This window comes from Ovis canadensis, chromosome 15 (assembly GCF_042477335.2).
Source record: "Ovis canadensis isolate MfBH-ARS-UI-01 breed Bighorn chromosome 15, ARS-UI_OviCan_v2, whole genome shotgun sequence".
Classification (NCBI taxonomy): Eukaryota; Metazoa; Chordata; class Mammalia; order Artiodactyla; family Bovidae; genus Ovis; species Ovis canadensis.
In genome coordinates this window covers 73,033,577-73,049,673 of record NC_091259.1, presented here as the reverse complement: position 1 = coordinate 73,049,673, position 16,097 = coordinate 73,033,577, and the positions used below count along the sequence as shown (strand labels likewise).

At 46.8% G+C, this 16,097-nt stretch overlaps 1 protein-coding gene across 2 annotated transcripts in view; it reads left to right on the top strand.

Moving 5' to 3' along the window:
- PAMR1 (peptidase domain containing associated with muscle regeneration 1) overlaps positions 1–16,097 on the top strand; it is a 187,074-nt gene that overhangs the window by 138,213 nt on the left and 32,764 nt on the right. For both annotated transcript variants that reach the window (XM_069555118.1, XM_069555117.1), the window contains 2 exons: positions 361–489; positions 13,400–13,514. In XM_069555118.1, the coding sequence (XP_069411219.1) occupies positions 361–489; positions 13,400–13,514 (244 nt within the window). The remainder of the gene's footprint in view (positions 1–360; positions 490–13,399; positions 13,515–16,097) is intronic.

Below are 16,097 nucleotides of genomic sequence, written 5' to 3'. Positions count from 1 at the left end.
TGGGGATATTTTCATCAATATTATTTGCTTTGTAAAACATAATGATTAAAAATAAGTTTAAATAGCATTGTATTTTATTGAAAATTGAAGTTCATAATTATGACCAGAAGCTAAATTGTTTTAAAACAAGCCATCAGCCGCTAACCTGGAAGATGGTTCAGACCATCCCCTAAACTCCTCAGTCTGAATGCTGGTGACTCTAGCATCTTCCTAGGGATGAGCATTTTTTCCTAAGGGCACCTTTCTGAGTCCAGATGCTCTTAGGTGAGACAAGATCCTGGCAAAGTCCACAGTTTCTCATGCAACCCATCAGAACCTGCATGTGCTTAATCAAACACCCTCTGCTTGGAAATGTTTCAGGTTGCACCATCTTTGAAAACTGCAAGACATGCCGAAACGGCTCCTGGGGGGGTACCCTGGACGACTTCTACGTGAAGGGGATCTACTGTGCAGAGTGCCGTGCAGGCTGGTACGGAGGAGACTGCATGCGTGAGTAATCCCTGACCCAGCTCCGACTCTAGCGCAGGCTCCTTTAAAGTCTCACCTTGCCGTGGACTAAGGCTTCTTTTGTTGGACTCTTTGAGTTCTGGAAAGCTTGTGGCCAGAAGGCTTTCTAGGTAAGACTATAAGAAACAAAGATGTGTTTCCTTCTGCTGGGTGTGGATTGTGGACATCTCTTTGGAATTGGCCATGGGAGGCTTCTGTCTCCTCTTAAATCTTCCCCTCTCTCCTGAATGAAGCCAAAGCATTCTGCACACAAGCATGCCTCGTGTCCATTCCAGAAGCAACTGCATGCTGTCATTGGTCAGCAGGCAGTGAATAAGGCTTCAAAAATGTTGTCTGTAGTGCATTTTAAATATGAATTCCTATTGGAAAACTTCTTAAATCCTGAGTTCAACTCTTGGAACCCACATCAACCTGTCAGCATGCCATTTTCCCAGGAAAGGGATTCTTTCTGGGTTCTGCTTGATCTCCAAGGATTGCTTAATCTTTATTAGTGCTCCCCTCTGTGTCAGTAATCCTTTGAAAATGGAGTGGAAATCTAAACTGTCTCTCAGTTTAAGATTCCCCCATGCAGCAACCCAGTGGTGAATATCACTCTGAGCGGCAGGATCTGGAGCAATGTATAAACTGTTATTATTTTGTTAAGCCTATTTTACATGTTCCCCATTTAAATTAGAAGCAATCAGGATGGTTTTAGACTCTCATTAATTTTACTCTTACGAACGATATTTCCAGTCCACAGAGATAGAGGATGGAGTATTATTGGTATTTCTTGCCTCATCAAACGTAGCAAAAACGCAGGAGTCTAGGGCAAAGGGTAAGGAAAATACCTGAGACCCCTAAGTCTGTGGGATTTCGGGGTCTGTGGGATTTCAGACCTCTTGTCTCACCTACCTCCTACTGGTGGACTCGTCCTGTAGCTTTGTTTTCTCTGCAAAGCAGCGTATGAAGTCTCTAACGATAGCAGAGTGGAAGGGAAGCTGAGGCTTGAGAGAACCAAAATTTGGGGAGAGCCACCTGGTGAATGAGGAAATGCACCAGCTAGCAAAAAGTTAAAGCATGCCCAAGCATGGCCGAGGACCCAGTTGAAGCTAGAACTAATGTGTAGGTGATGCAGCCTGGACAGGTGGGTGATGCTCACCGGCAGCAGGGTAGCAGAGTAGAATAAAAGCAGTCATGTGGTTGACCTAAGAGTTGGCAGAGACACGACTGTCCAGGGGTCCAGCGTGGGCAGGACACAAAACCAGAATGAACCTGGTGAAGAAAATAGAGACTGGAGGTGTCGATGAGATGGAAAAGCAGGCTTAGTGGTGATAAAGCCACCGAACATGTAGATGAAAGAGCTATTGTGGTCAGAGAGTAGAATTTCTAAGTTAAAGCTTTCACAGGTGGCGGTGATAGTGTATTCATATGTATTAGTCAGTTTTTGCGGCATAAGAGTCAACCTCAAAAGGATAGATGTGTATTTTTCTCTGTCATGCGTCTGTGAGTTGGCTGGGGTTTAACTGATGTCAGCTGGGTTGGCCTGGGATGAACTCTAGAGTTCGGAGCTCAGACCACAGCGGGCAGTTTGGGGTGTGATCTGCTTCGAGTGTGTCACAGAAGCACAAGCAGTCAAGCCAAACACACGGCCACATTCATGGCCTCTGGTGTCATCACATTCACTCATATTCTAAGGAAGTCACGTGGCTGAGCCACAGATCAGTCAAGTATGAGAGTATATTCTGTCTCAAAGGAAAGGATACAAATATTTTCTGAACAATACTGTAAACACTGTGAGTGAGTTTGTTTAGAGGACAGGGCAGAGAAGGGGAAGAATATTTGCATGCAGGAAGTCAAAGACAGAGGGCTGCATTTTCCCAAAGAAATACTGGCGATGTATCTTTCCAAATAGTACCTGTTGGTTGAGTCTTGCGTTTAGCCTAAGCTCAACAGCCGACTGTGTAGGTCTGTTTGGTCTAGATTGGTGATGGTTTCCATGTATAGGATCAAACTTTCTCAGAGACAGCAGAATTGGCTCAGGGCAATGGGTCACCACCACTAGGCAGGCAAAGTGGAACACGCATGCCCCCATTCATTAAAAAGAAGTAATGAATAAATCTACCCATCCATTGAAAAATAGTGAAGGACGGAGAAACCTGGCGTGCTGCAGCTCATGGGGCTGCTAAGAGTTGGACACAACTTAGCAACTGAACAACAAACCACAATCCATTCAGAAAATGTTTCTTGAAAGAATGCTTCTATGTGCAATGATGAGCAAGACAGATATAGTCACTGCCATGTTAGAACCTGACATTTAGAGGAGACAAAAAGAATATGGTCAATGCTATGAAACAAAGCAGTGATCATACTCCTGTTCCATTCTGTGTTGGTTCAGTTATGCTTGTTCAATTCCACGGTGAAAGCCTCATTCCATGCAATGTATGTTTCCCTGATCACAGCCACATACACAAAGAGAGCATTTCTTACGGATCACTAGGCAGGTCACCAGGGGAAACAGGGAACCCTCCATGAGTTTACAATACCTTCGTGGAAACAGGGAACCCTCCGTGAGTTTACAATACCTTCGTGGAAACAGGACTTGACCATAAGAAGACATGATGTTATTAGTTTCTCATCACCTACAGCTCATACTAAATACGTGTAAGGGGAATTCACAGGCGGAAGTAATTCATTTCAGTATTTGTTGACTGTCTGCCCTGCTGTCTAGGCAGGCAGGATGCTGCCTGCCTCTATTCAGGGGCAGCTGAACACTTGGGTGGTCTGTGCATGGCTGGGGCAGTGCTGGAGCCATGTGGCAGTGCAAGCATTTGCCCAGTAGATGGCGCCCAAGTAATCCTTTCAGATCGTTTAATTCTGGAGGAGGAGGGCTTCTTGCTGAACACCGTTGTGGAACCCTGGCACTTTTTCCTGAGTGCCATATAGAACCTTAGAAGAAAGGAGGAGTGCCAGGCAAATGCCAGAAAGGATCACACATGTTTATATTTTAATTATAGACCTTTCAGTACTGAGCAGACGTGGTAGCACCTGCTCACTGCTCACTGTCCTTGACAATGCTCGTCACAGATGGTTTTAATCCAACTCTTTATGGTCTTAACATCCATTATGTGATCGATTCATTAATAACCATTGACAAGTTACATTAAGCAAGAGAACTGGAGAAGGGCTGGAGGTCACTGAGCCCAGGGGAAAACTTTCTTCACATTTTCCTGGCCAGGAAAGATTGCTTTAGTAATCGCAGAATATTCAGAAGAGTGATTCCTTCAAGTTTTTATTTTGATAAGTTTTAAATACACAGAGTTGAAAAAATACTACATTCATTCTTTACCTGGATTCACCCTTTATTATCATTTTCCCACATTTTTCTTCTCTCTCTTCTTCTGTACAGTGAGCACATGAATTTTCATTTTGCCCCCCTTAATCCTGTCGTCCTCTTTTTGATGCTTAAATTGTCCCAGAATTGGCCGCCAAAGTCCCTTTAAGATGAGTTTGCTGCATCGTTCTGTGAGCACTTCCTTGCTTCTTGGCACTGCCCCCACCCCCTCATTGTTTCAAATGTACAAGTCCTGAAATCAGCCATTTCTCCAATCCTGGTTCCTTTTGTGGGGAATGATATTTAGGAACTGTGATCTGGCGCTGGCAATGAGAGGCACTGATCTCTAAAGGTAAAATCAAGGCTTCCTTTCAAAGCTTCTTAAACTGGAAAGTTGAGTTCTTAAGTGCAACCACTCTGCAGTCTTCCAGAGTGAAGTTTATTTAACTTGGCCTTCAGACCAAGTTCCTAAGCCACTAAATGAGATGAGCAGGAGCGGGCCGGAGAGCCTCCCGGATGTCACGCTTCTAGGTAGCACCGAAGTGAGGCCAACACTTCAGGCCCCGAAGGGTCATGGGGGAGGTAGGAAGGTTAGGAGAGCAACCTAGACGAGAGAGGGCTTATGGGGAGAGTTTAATAGGCCTGTAATACTTTTCATTTCCTTAGTCATATTGTAGATAGACACAGAGGAGCAGAGGAACGGGCCATCAGTGGTGACCAAAATGTGGGGTTGGAATATCAGAGAGGAGCACGATTTGTGCTGGCTGGTCCAGGAATGATTGAGAGTCAATGAGAAAGAGAGAGAGAAGGAGAAAGAGAGGGAGAGAAGGAGGGAGCAAAAGAGAGAGAGAAGGAGAAAGAAGGAAGGAGGGAAGGAGGGGGAGGGAGAGAAAAGGCCCACAAAGCTGGGAGTCTGATTTACTCATCTTTGGAGCTGTACTGCTGGGGAAGAATAGAGTCGCCTGGGTGGAGTTACTGAAAGCTGGCTCACAGAAGTCTGGGCTTTTGTGTCCTGACGCCCCCAGGAAAGGAGCAGTGCTCACCTGGGTACAAATCGAGGATGGTATTCAGTGCAGTTCAGTTGCTCAGTCATGTCCGACTCTTTGCGACCCCATGAATCGCAGCATACCAGGCCTCCCTGTCCAGCACCAACTCCTGGAGTTCACTCAGACTCACATCCATCAAGTCAGTGATGCCATCCAGCCATCTCATCCTCTGTCATCCCCTTTTCCTCCTGCCTCCAATCCCTCCCAGCATCAGAGTCTTTTCCAATGAGTCAACTCTTCACATGAGGTGGCCAAAGTACTGGAGTTTCAGCTTTAGCATCATTCCTTCCAAAGAAATCCCAGGGCTGATCTCCTTCAGAATGGATTGGTTGGGTCTCCTTGCAGTCCAAGGGACTCTCAAGAGTCTCCTCCAACACCACAGTTCAAAAGCATCAAGTCTTCGGATGGTATTATGTGGTGGTTAATAGCTGGGCTTGAAACCAGGCTTTTAATCTGCAAGACCTGGATTTTAATCTGTTTCATGACTCCTTCTGTGACTTTGGCAATGCTACCCAATCTTTGTAAATCTCAGCTTCCTCATTTACAAAATGAAGGAAATAACAGTGCCCCATCAGAGGATTTAATGAAGGATTAATGTGAGGGTTAAATGAAGTGCTATCTATGAAATTCCTTAATAAGGAGTCTGGAACATAGTAAGTGCTTGGTAAATGGTAGCTGCTATTCATATTATTACTAAATCAGAGCCTTGAAGGGCGCTCTTTCTCTTTTCTTTGTTGGGAAGGAAATCAACGTGGGGCCACAGAGGAAAAATAATAAAACAGAACTCCCTAAGAAACAAGAGGATAATACGCTGGACATGAGGAGATCAGGGCTTCCCAGGTGGCCCCAGTGGTAAAGAATCCATCTGCCAATGCAGGAGATGCAGGAGATGTGGGTTTGATCCCTGGGTTGGGAAGATCCTCTGGAGGAGGAAATGGCAGCCCACCCCAGTATTCTTGCCCAGAGAATTCCGTGGACAGAGGAGCCTGGCGGGCAACAGTCCACAGGTCACAAAGAGTTGGACGCGACTGAGCACGGACACGTGGGAGGCTGCTTTCCAGGACAAGTATTGTATATGTGGTGAATAGCATTTCATACTTTATGTGCTGAAGTTCTTGATTCTGTAGAATGAATGTTTGAACTTTTGCAGACGATTTTATGTTATTAAAGAGCTCATTGATTATAGCTCAACTTCTGGTTTGGGTGGAGAGGGACATGAAAAAAGCCTTCCTTCCTCTTCAAACAGCAAAAATCACTCTGTAAATCAAGGGAAATTCAGAATTTACTTTAAAGCCATCACGTATCTATGAGCACAGAATCTATAAGAAACTAAACTCCATAGGAAAGAGCTCTTCCTAGGAGAGCAAGTGATCCAGGATACATCTTACCTGAGGCCAGCTACCGAGGTCAGGGCAGGGCAGGTGAAGGCCTGCCTGAGAAGGAGGAGGAGCCAGCCAGACGTGGGATGAGCCTGTGGGCTGGCGTATTGAACTTTCATCTAAAAAAGACCCCCAAACAAAGATTACCCTATCCACTGAGACTTCTCGGTGAAATTTTGTTGAGCAAGCAGAGGCTGGGGTGAGGCCAGAGAGCAGAAGATCTTGGGATATTGTCATTTTCCAGTTTCAAAAATTTGTCATCTCAGAGTCTAGTGGTCTCACAGGCTCAAAGATTTCTGACCTTACAGTCATGGAAGTGCTGGAAGTTGGGCAGGGAGAATGTTCAAAATCAAAAATAAGTTCCCTAAGGTTCCCACTGCTTGACTTTCAAGATGCTTCTGGAGGGATTATAGCCTCAGTCCCGCCCCAAACCAGCTTGCTTCCTGATTTGATCAAATTGATCAGTACCTCATTCTACCTGCCTAATAGAGGAAAAGATATTACCAGTGAAAAGAAAATATGTCTTTTCTGTTGCGACTAAGCAAGAAGAGAATAGGACCAATAGTCGAGAGAAGGATCAGTCAAGAGAAACACACCACATGGGATCAAATATTAGAATTTTCAGACAAGGAGTTTTAAATAATTTTAAAAGGAATATATTAAAGAATCTGCAGGAAAAGGTAATTATAATGGATGAAGAGATGAGAAAATTGAGAATAGATTTAGAAAGCATTAATAAGAACCAAAAGGAAATCTCAGAACTGAACGCATTGTAATATTTGAAATTTAAAAATCATCAGAGGGGATTAACAGCTGGTTGATCACGATGGAAGACAGGATCAGGGAATTTAAATAAAGGTTGGTAGAAATCAACCAAACTGAAGCACAGAGAAAAAAGAAAATATTTAGTTGTCTAATTTTTTATGCTGCCCTAGCCCAGTCCTTGACTTTTGCATTGGATCATTAGGGTTATCTTAGTGTATGCTTTTTTGATGAAGATTGTGATGAATCTGGGGGAGAAAAACCTTTTTGCAATAAAGTGGTAGATGGTATTTTTGCTGGACAACTGTTTCAACTGAATGGATAGACCATTTGTTATGGGATTGGGAAGAGGATGCAAAAATGGTTTGATTGGGCAGGAAGAGGCTTGATTTAATTGGCAGAGTCATTCATTCATTTAATAATTAAGCACATATTTCACACATATAAAGGTGAGCAAGACAGACAAAGGTCTTTGCTTTCACGGAACTGTGTCATGGAGGAGACACACACTTAAGCAACCATTGTAAAGTATTAGATTGATTGGAATTATAGGCCAGATCACAGGGTGGGCCATGAAGTCATTTCTAGAGACCTAATGAAGACGTGAGCCCCTGGTAAAAGCTATCACTTATTATGAGCCAGACATTGCTCAAAGTACCTTCATGTATGAACCATTCATCCTTTTACAGGTGAGGGCATCGAGGCTCAGAGAGGCTGAGTCACTTTACCGCTTGCTGTCCTGCAGCTGTTACGTGGCAGAGCCAAGATGCCAGTTCAGAAGCTGGGCCCCAAAGTCCAATCCCTTCCTCTGTTCTAAGCCGCTTCTTGAAGTGAGAGGCCCTTGAGGTCTTCACTCCAAGTGCCTGTCTGAGGGATGAGCAGGTCAGGGTAGGATGAACCAAATCACATGGACGGTGTCAGCTTCCTTCTTGCTTCTGGTCTGGTGTGTGGGTCATTCCCATGTCATCATCCAGGCTTTTGTTCTGCCATCCCTGTCTAGGCTCCTGGGCCTCAAGGCTTTAGAGCTTTAGCCAATGATGTAAAGAGGCTCTTAGGAGACCTGGAGCAGTGGATCAGAACCTGGGCTGTCACCTGTGATTCTTTTGCCAAATTTGTGACTCAGATTCAGACAATACTTGAGAAATGACAGTGTTAGCTGCCGTTTATTGTTTATGTGTGCTAAATGCTTCACACACAGTAACTATCTCATTAAATCCTTAAATAATAAATCAGCAACAACAGCATGGTTGTAGGTACTCCTGTTATTTCCAAATCAGGGACGCTCAGCTTGGAAAATCTGAAGAAGTTGTCTGGGGTCACACAGCTAGGACAAATCTGAACTGAGATTAGGACCTGGTCTGGCTTCCAGGGGCTTCCCAGGTGGCACTAATGGTTAAAGAGCCTGCTTGCCAGTGCAGGAGACGTAAGAGACATGGGTTCAATCCCTGGGTTGGGAAGATCCCCTGGAGGAGGGCATGGCAACCCACTCCAGTATTCTTGCCTGGAGAATCCCCTGGACAGAGGACCCTGGGGGGCTGCAGTCCACAGGGTCATACAGAGTCAGACGTGGCTGAAGTGACTTAGCATTCCCACACACGCCTGCATCAGTGGTTAGGACTCCAAGCTTTCATTGCTGAGGGTGTGGGTCAATCCCTGGTCAGGCAGCTAAGATCCTGCAAGTTGTGAAGCATGGCCAAAAAAAAAAAAGGAAGCTATCAGAATTCTTTCTTTAGTCCTCCCTGCCCCCAGCCAAGAGGAAAGATTAAAAAAAAAAAAAAAATCCACTGCTTCTCAGAAGCGCCCCTCCCTCCTTTCTCCCCCGCTGGAGATAAGGACACTTGTCAGAATGCTGGGGGTGTTCACTGCTGTTGGGAAGCTTCCAGCTCTCATTCTAGTTTGGAAATTCATGAAGATTTCCTTTCAGCTCTGTCAAAGCAGAGTCTATCCAGCTCTCTCTCCGGTTTGGGTTTGTAGCAAGGATAGGGGAGGAGGCAGGGTTGGAGATGAGTCCAGGATTTGAGATCCCAGGGGCCAGTCTGGCGTGGCTGGCAAAATTCCCTATGTACACGCACGCACGCACATGCACACCTCTTCCCTTGCAGCCAGACGTGGTCAGGGAATCTGAGCACGTCATCCAGGCCCTTGCCACTCCCGTCTTTCAGCCCCAGGACCACCTGCTTGGCTGGCCAGCCACACTTCGTTGGCGGGGACACTTGGCTGTGTTCAGCCCTAGACAGAGGGTGCAGTGAGTCTGCCCTGTACCCGGCTCCTTGGACTCCCCGTGGGGGTCGGAGTGAGACGGGGGCTGAAGGAGCCCCTTGGTGTGAGGAGGGCATGGGTCCTTCTCTTTTGCCCAGTGCCCACTAACTGCGCACCCCGCCCCCCACCCCCACCCCTCCACCGCAAAGCACATTTCTGAGAAGTGGCCTCTGTGTCTCTGGCTGCTTGGAACTTGCACCCTGTCTTGAGGCCGACTCTGGCCTCCCCTCCAGAGTGAGAAGGGAAACATCATGAAGGGCCCGGCTGTTTGTGTGGTTAGGAATCCTGGCTGTTTCTGAAGGACAGCCCCTGGTTTCCAGGAGCCAGTGGTCTCACACCTCACGTGGCCAGGGGCCAGTGCCCAGATCGGGGGTGGGTCCCCAGGTACTCCCCAGGCATCATGAGACCCTCGGGCTGGCCAAAGCCTGCTGGCTCCCCCGGATCTGAGAGGGGGAGAGAGGATCTGAGCGTGACACTGCTGTCTGATTCCAGGGAGGAAACCAGAAGCTGGCTGGCAGCATCTGCTGCCGGTTCTAACTTGGGGTCCATGCGGGAGGTTTGCTGCGAGCTGGGACTTAACACCTTGTGGCGGGGAAGCTGCCAGTCCCCGGGGGGGCTGAGGCTGTGCAGGAAGGTTTCTTTTTTTGTCTCTCACACCCAGTGTATCACTTCCGTAGCCGGGCAGCAGATGGGCGGACGGGGGCGATGAGGAATGTGAGGTGTGCAGGAAGAAGGCACGTGCATTTCCAATAGCTGGAGGGGCAGGGGGACGGGCAAAGATTCAATGTATTTGGGAATGGGGGTGGGAAATCCTGCCGCTTCAAAATGGTGCGGGAGAAGGCTGGGTCAGGAAACCCTAAGACAGATCTAGTGCTGGTACTAGACGGATTCAAGTTCAAGTCCCTGATCTGCCACCAACTAACAACGGCTAGCATTTGCTGGCTTTTCTGCTAAGGGCTTTCTGTGTGCATAATCTGATTCACGTCTCACAAAACGAATGGGGTAGATGCCAGTTTTATTCCCATTTGGCTCAGGTCTGGTGAGGTTCTGAGAGATGCTGTAACTCACCCAAGGCCACACAGCCGGTGACTCTAAGATTGAGACTCATACTGACAGGGGACTCCGACGTCCCATCGCAACCACTATTCCACAGTTAGAACAGTCATCTGCCACCTTCCGACTTCCTGGCTGTGGGCCATGGGGATACCTAACTTCTCCCATCCTTAGGGTTCCTTGTCCGGGGGATGGGGAAATAAATGTCATTCGCCCAGCTTTCTTTTCTTAACTTTTTATTTTATATTGGGGTATAGCCAAGTAACAATGTGTGATAGTTTCAGGTGAACAGCACAGCAGCTCAGCCATACATATACCTGTGTCCATTCTCCCCCAAACTCCCCTCCCATCCAGGCTGCCACATACCATTGAGCAGAATTTCCTGTGTATACAGTAGGACCTGGTCGTTATCCATTTTAAATATAGCCGCGTGTAGTGTATTCCCTTAGGAACTGTCTGTAAATGTGCAAGATGTAAAATTAAGGCGCGTGTGATGCCTGCTTAGTGGTTCCAGTTCCGTCCGACTCTCTGCGACCCTATGGACCGTGGCCTGCCAGGCTCCTCTGTCCATGAGTGATTAGTAGATACTCCGCCAGGAGCCTGGCTATCCCTCCTGGACCAGGCCTATTTTCTCCTCACTCCTCTCTCTTCTATCCACCCCCTCCCCAAGGATGAACTAAACCAATCTCTCCATCTACCTCAGCTATCTCCAAGCTTTCTTGTGAGGATTAAACCAGAGGATGTGTGTGAGCCTTTTAGCCAGTCCCTGGCCGGTCACAATGCCATCGTTCATTCATTCAGCAGCTCTTTATTGAGCAGCTTATGTTCTGGGCCGGTTTCCATTCTAGGTGTGCAAACTAGAGGAATGCTATCTCTACCAAAGGGAGAAGCAAATGAGGTTAGAAAATTTCCAGTAGTGATATCCATTATGAAGAAGACAAAATCAAGTAACGCCAGTGACCGCAGAAGTATGAAGGTCCGTTTTAGCTGGGTGGTCCAGGAAGGCCTCTTTGAAGAAGTAGCAGTTGAGCTTAATTCCCAGAGGAAGGAGACGTGGAAGAGGATGAACCTTCTAGGTTAAGGGAGCAGTGGGTGTGAAGCCTGGAGTTGGGACAGGAAGGGGGCCGTGTGGCTGGCTCAGAGTGAGGACTGGGTGGGTGGTGGTGGAGGCTGAGCAGAGGGCAGGGCCGTGGGTGCTGCGGGGAGGTGAGCTACAGGGCACAGTCTTTGGAGGGGCGAGCTGAGAGAGTAATGTGATCTAATTCATGTATTTAAGCGGTAGCTTTGGCAGCTATGTGGGGAATGGAAAGTTGGGAGAAAAGGATGAATACAAGGAGGCTGGGATCACAGAGAGACAATGGAAGCCTGGCCAAATCAAGAGACTCACGTGGAAAGGGGTGAGAGATGCTTCCCACGCAGAAATAGAAGCAATAAACATCCTAATGATGAGATGACTTGGGCAACCTAGCAGTTAATCTTGCAAAAATCACACGCCTCAGACCTCAAGCTTATTGAAAACAGAGTTTGGGCTGTATTCCTACTCCTGTAGAAATATTACCACCATCATCTTGCCATGAGGCACTGTGCACCGATGTTCATGTTTTTCTTTTGAGCTTGGGAATTTATTGGGGGAGGTCATTAACGGCAACTTGAAGATCTGGAGTTTATGATGTCAGACTGAGTTCCATGTAGATAGGGTTAAATAAGCTTTTCCTATAAAGGGGTGGGTAGTAAATAGTTACATTTTTGTGGATTCTACTGTCTTGTTTTGCAGCTACTCAAGTCTGTCTTTGTGGCTGGAAACCAACTTTACACGATGCATTAAAAATGTATGTGGCTTTGTTCCAATAAAACTTCATTTAAAATATAGGCAGTGAGCTGGATTTGGCCCATGGACCATACTTTGCCAACTCTGGCAGAAAATATAGTTTATTTACGTGATCAAGATAATTTTTTCCCTACAACTAGGGTACAGACCTCTGCTTACCTTGACACTAGAAGATGTGATCTATGATGTAATTGAATGGAGACTCTGTTCTGTACTTTTCAAATCTTGGGGATTTCTTGGAACGAACTCAGGGGACCAAGGTAATAATGAGGATGGAGGGCTTGGCATCCCAGCTTCTACTTCAACCAGGACCCCCTCTTGGGTTCTTTTTTTTTTTAATTAAATTGGTGGTCTTCATAAGAGTTTGGGGAGGGGGGGAAAGGTCTTGGGAGCTAGAAAAAAAAATCGAAAATCACTAATCCAGTTGGACTGGTTGGAGTTCATGTCCAGCTTCTGGTATTTGCATTAGACAGGTGCTTCCCTGGTGGCTCAGATGGTAAAGAATCTCCCTGCCATGCCGAAGACCTAGGTTCCATCCCTGGGTCAGAAAGATCCCCTGGAGAATGGAATGGTTACCTACTCCAGATTCTGGCCTGGAGAATTCCATGGACAGAGGAGCCTGTTGGGCTACAGTCTATAGAGCAGCAAAGGGTCAGACACAACTGAGCGACTAATGCTTTCGCTATTGCATAATTGCTCATAGAACAAATTAATACATACATTTTCTAATTGGATGGAGGCACGTAAAAAGGAGTTGCTTTGGGATTATGTGTGTGGAGTAGAGGGTGTACAGGGGACACAGAGCAGAGGGGCTTACGTAAATTTAGATGCTGAACAAAGGCCACAGTGTCGCAGGTAGAGCTGCTGGGAGGGCCTACTTTCTGAGCCTTGTGAGGTGGCAGCAGCAGGCTGGTGTGTGGCAGTCTTGGAGAGTGGGCTGGACCTCATATTCAGACACAGCTAGGTTTTAAATCTCTGCTCTGTCACTTAATAGCTAGACAAATGATTTAATCTCTGGTTATCCATTTTTCCATCTGGAAAACTGGAATGATGCTATTTCCCTTCTCAAACCATTGGGTTAAATGAATGAATAATTCATTGCCAGTTGCCAAGCACATCACCAGGGGCTTGAGAAATAGAAATATCCTTCTCCATTCTGTTTTCAAGGGTGTGGGGTGAGCTCAGAGGCTTTGAGACCTTTTACCATCTCTTTCCTGTTGACTCCAATTTCCATGCCTCAATCTTCTCTTCTCAGGATGTGGCCAGGTTCTACGTGTTCCAAAGGGTCAGATTTTGTTGGAGAGCTATCCCCTGAATGCTCACTGTGAGTGGACCATTCATGCCAAACCTGGATTTATCATCCAACTCAGGTAAGGGGCTGGGGTCAGAATTATGGAACCTGAGGTTTAAGGAAGTGCAATAACAAAACCGAAGGTCCTGGATCCTAGTAATCAGGGCTAACCATCTACATTTTATTCTTGAAAGCAGAAAATGTATATTAGAGCTTTTCCCATTACCTCTTAGTGATTTTGTGGGATAAGGCTTGGGTAAGACTACCACCAATTAAATGCTTGTCCTTCACTGACTGCAGACAGTGGGGCTCAGGTAACGATGACCCCAGGAAGACACCAACATGACGGAACACAGCACTGAGAGCAACCTGCCCACCCATAACCATGACCAGGCTACCTATTCACTTAGTACTGGCTGCATTCTATGGAATGGGAGGAAATAAGGCCAGGCCTAACCTTTAAGGACTTTGTACTCTAGATTGGGGTTTATGCTTGTCACAGCTTCTTTCGTTGCTGTTCTCAGAAACCAACCACCACCTCCACAACCAATAAACCGACTCTTTCATTTGTGTGGAAGATAAGCCATTCATCTTATGGAGCGCTGGGGTCCACACAAATGTTTAATTCATGCCATGGACTCAGTTGTAACTAGAGATAAATAACACAAGTGCATCCTGCTTTGTGAGAACTGTTCACTGTTGCATCCGGGAGCCTGGAACAGGACATGGTACACACGACAGGTGCTTGATAGACCCTTCCTGCATAAAAAAAGTTGGAAAGATCTGTTCCCTGCCTCCAGTGTTTCTCCTCTCTCCTAGCAGACACCTCTACTCTTCCTCTTTAGGAAAGCAGAGTGGCCCACTCAGCCCGGGACTTCTAGGGACGTTATCCACCTAGCTCTTCCCTTTTCTAACTCATGGAGACGTTGGCGGTGATAGAGATCTCTAATCTTCTAGAGCACAGGCTTCCAGTCGGTGTTTTCTGGGTGGATTGATGCACCCAGATGTTGCCATATGTCAGCTGGCTCCTCGATGGCAGTGTGTCGTGCAGGAGGGGCAACACTGTACCCCACATTGAGAGGATCCAGGACTCAGGTCCCTTTCCCAACCTTCCTCATCAAAGCCACCCTTTAGTTGCTGGTCTTCTTGTTCCCTGAGGTCCTGGGGTGTTAGGATTAAGGTTCAGTAAGTGAGCCTTCCCAGAGGAAGTTCAAGGAGCAAGTGAGAGGCTACACCATTCTGCTGAATGGGCTCCAGGCTGGACCTTCCAGTGTGATAAGGACAGTTTTGGATGCCACAGGTTAATTTTTCAGCAACTCAGGGACCAGGACAGATGGTCCCCTCAGAGGCCTCTGAAGAGCTTCTCCAAGACCCAGGATGAAATCAGCCCCGCCTCCCCAACTCCACCAACCAAAACTCCAAAATGTTGGAGCGGTTGAGCAGCACATCACCTGCCCAGGAAAGGGCCCTAGGGAGGCACAGAAGTATATAGGTTTCTTCCCTGCAAACCTGGACCTGCTGGCCAGAGACAATTATAAGGATGGAAATACTCTGCAGCCTAGTGTCCAGCCCCAAAGCTGGTCGTCATCCCTGGTGTTCCCTTTTCCATTGCCTACCACAGCCAGGTCACCAGAGAATCTATTTACTCAGCTGTAAAATCATCTCAAGTCTTTCCACTGTCTCTACTACCAAAATTCTACTTTGAACCGCCACCGACTCTTACCTGGATTCTCTTGTGGCCTAATTGGCTTCCCTGCCTCCACTCTTGCTGGCTCTGCCATCTCCTCTCTTCAGAGTGACTGGAGTGATCCTTTAAAATCCTCTCTCAAATTATCATTCTGTTGGTGAAACCTTCCAGTGGTTTCTCTCAAGCTTGGAATAAAATTCAAACTCCTCACCGTACAAAACGGCTCCTGCTCTCCTCTCTGACCTTCGTTCATGCCATTCTCCTAGGTATGCACCGCCTGGCAGCGTAGCATCCCTGCCTCCGTTCATTTCCTCAGATATGCTCATGACTACCAGGGCCTTTGTACTTACAGATTCTCCTGCCTGAACCACTCTTCCCCATGACCTGCACACGGCTGGCTCCGTTTCATCAGTTAAGTCTCTACCCAGATATGTCCTTGACCATGTATGTAGAAAGCTTACCCGCCCAGTCACTCTCCGTGCTCTCACCTGCTCTATTTTTCTTAGGACTTAACACTCTCTACAGTTCCCTCGTTTTCTGGTTTCCTTGCTTTTTGTCTGTCCCTCAAATCAGAACTCATGAGGGCAGGCACTGTGTCTCCTAGGGAAGTTGCTGTACTTTCAGCACCTGGAACAGCGTCTGTTACAGCGCAGACCTGCCATAGATGTGTTGAATGAGTGAACACATGAGTGAATGGAAATGCAGGTTGCAGTATCTCCTGTTTCAGTTTCAGAAAAAGCTGTGATCTCAGTTTGGTGGTGGACTTGCCCCCTCCTCCCCCTTTTCAGATTAAGACACCAAAGCCCAGAGAAGCAAGTGATTGCTCAAGGCCAGCAGTGAGCTGGTGGGGGCCAGATCCTTACTACTATAGCATGTTCCACACATTATGATGAGTAGGACTTACCCTCCTTTACAAAATATTTTGTGATAAAAATCTCTGAAAAATAAACACTAGTCATACTCAGTGATCATTCC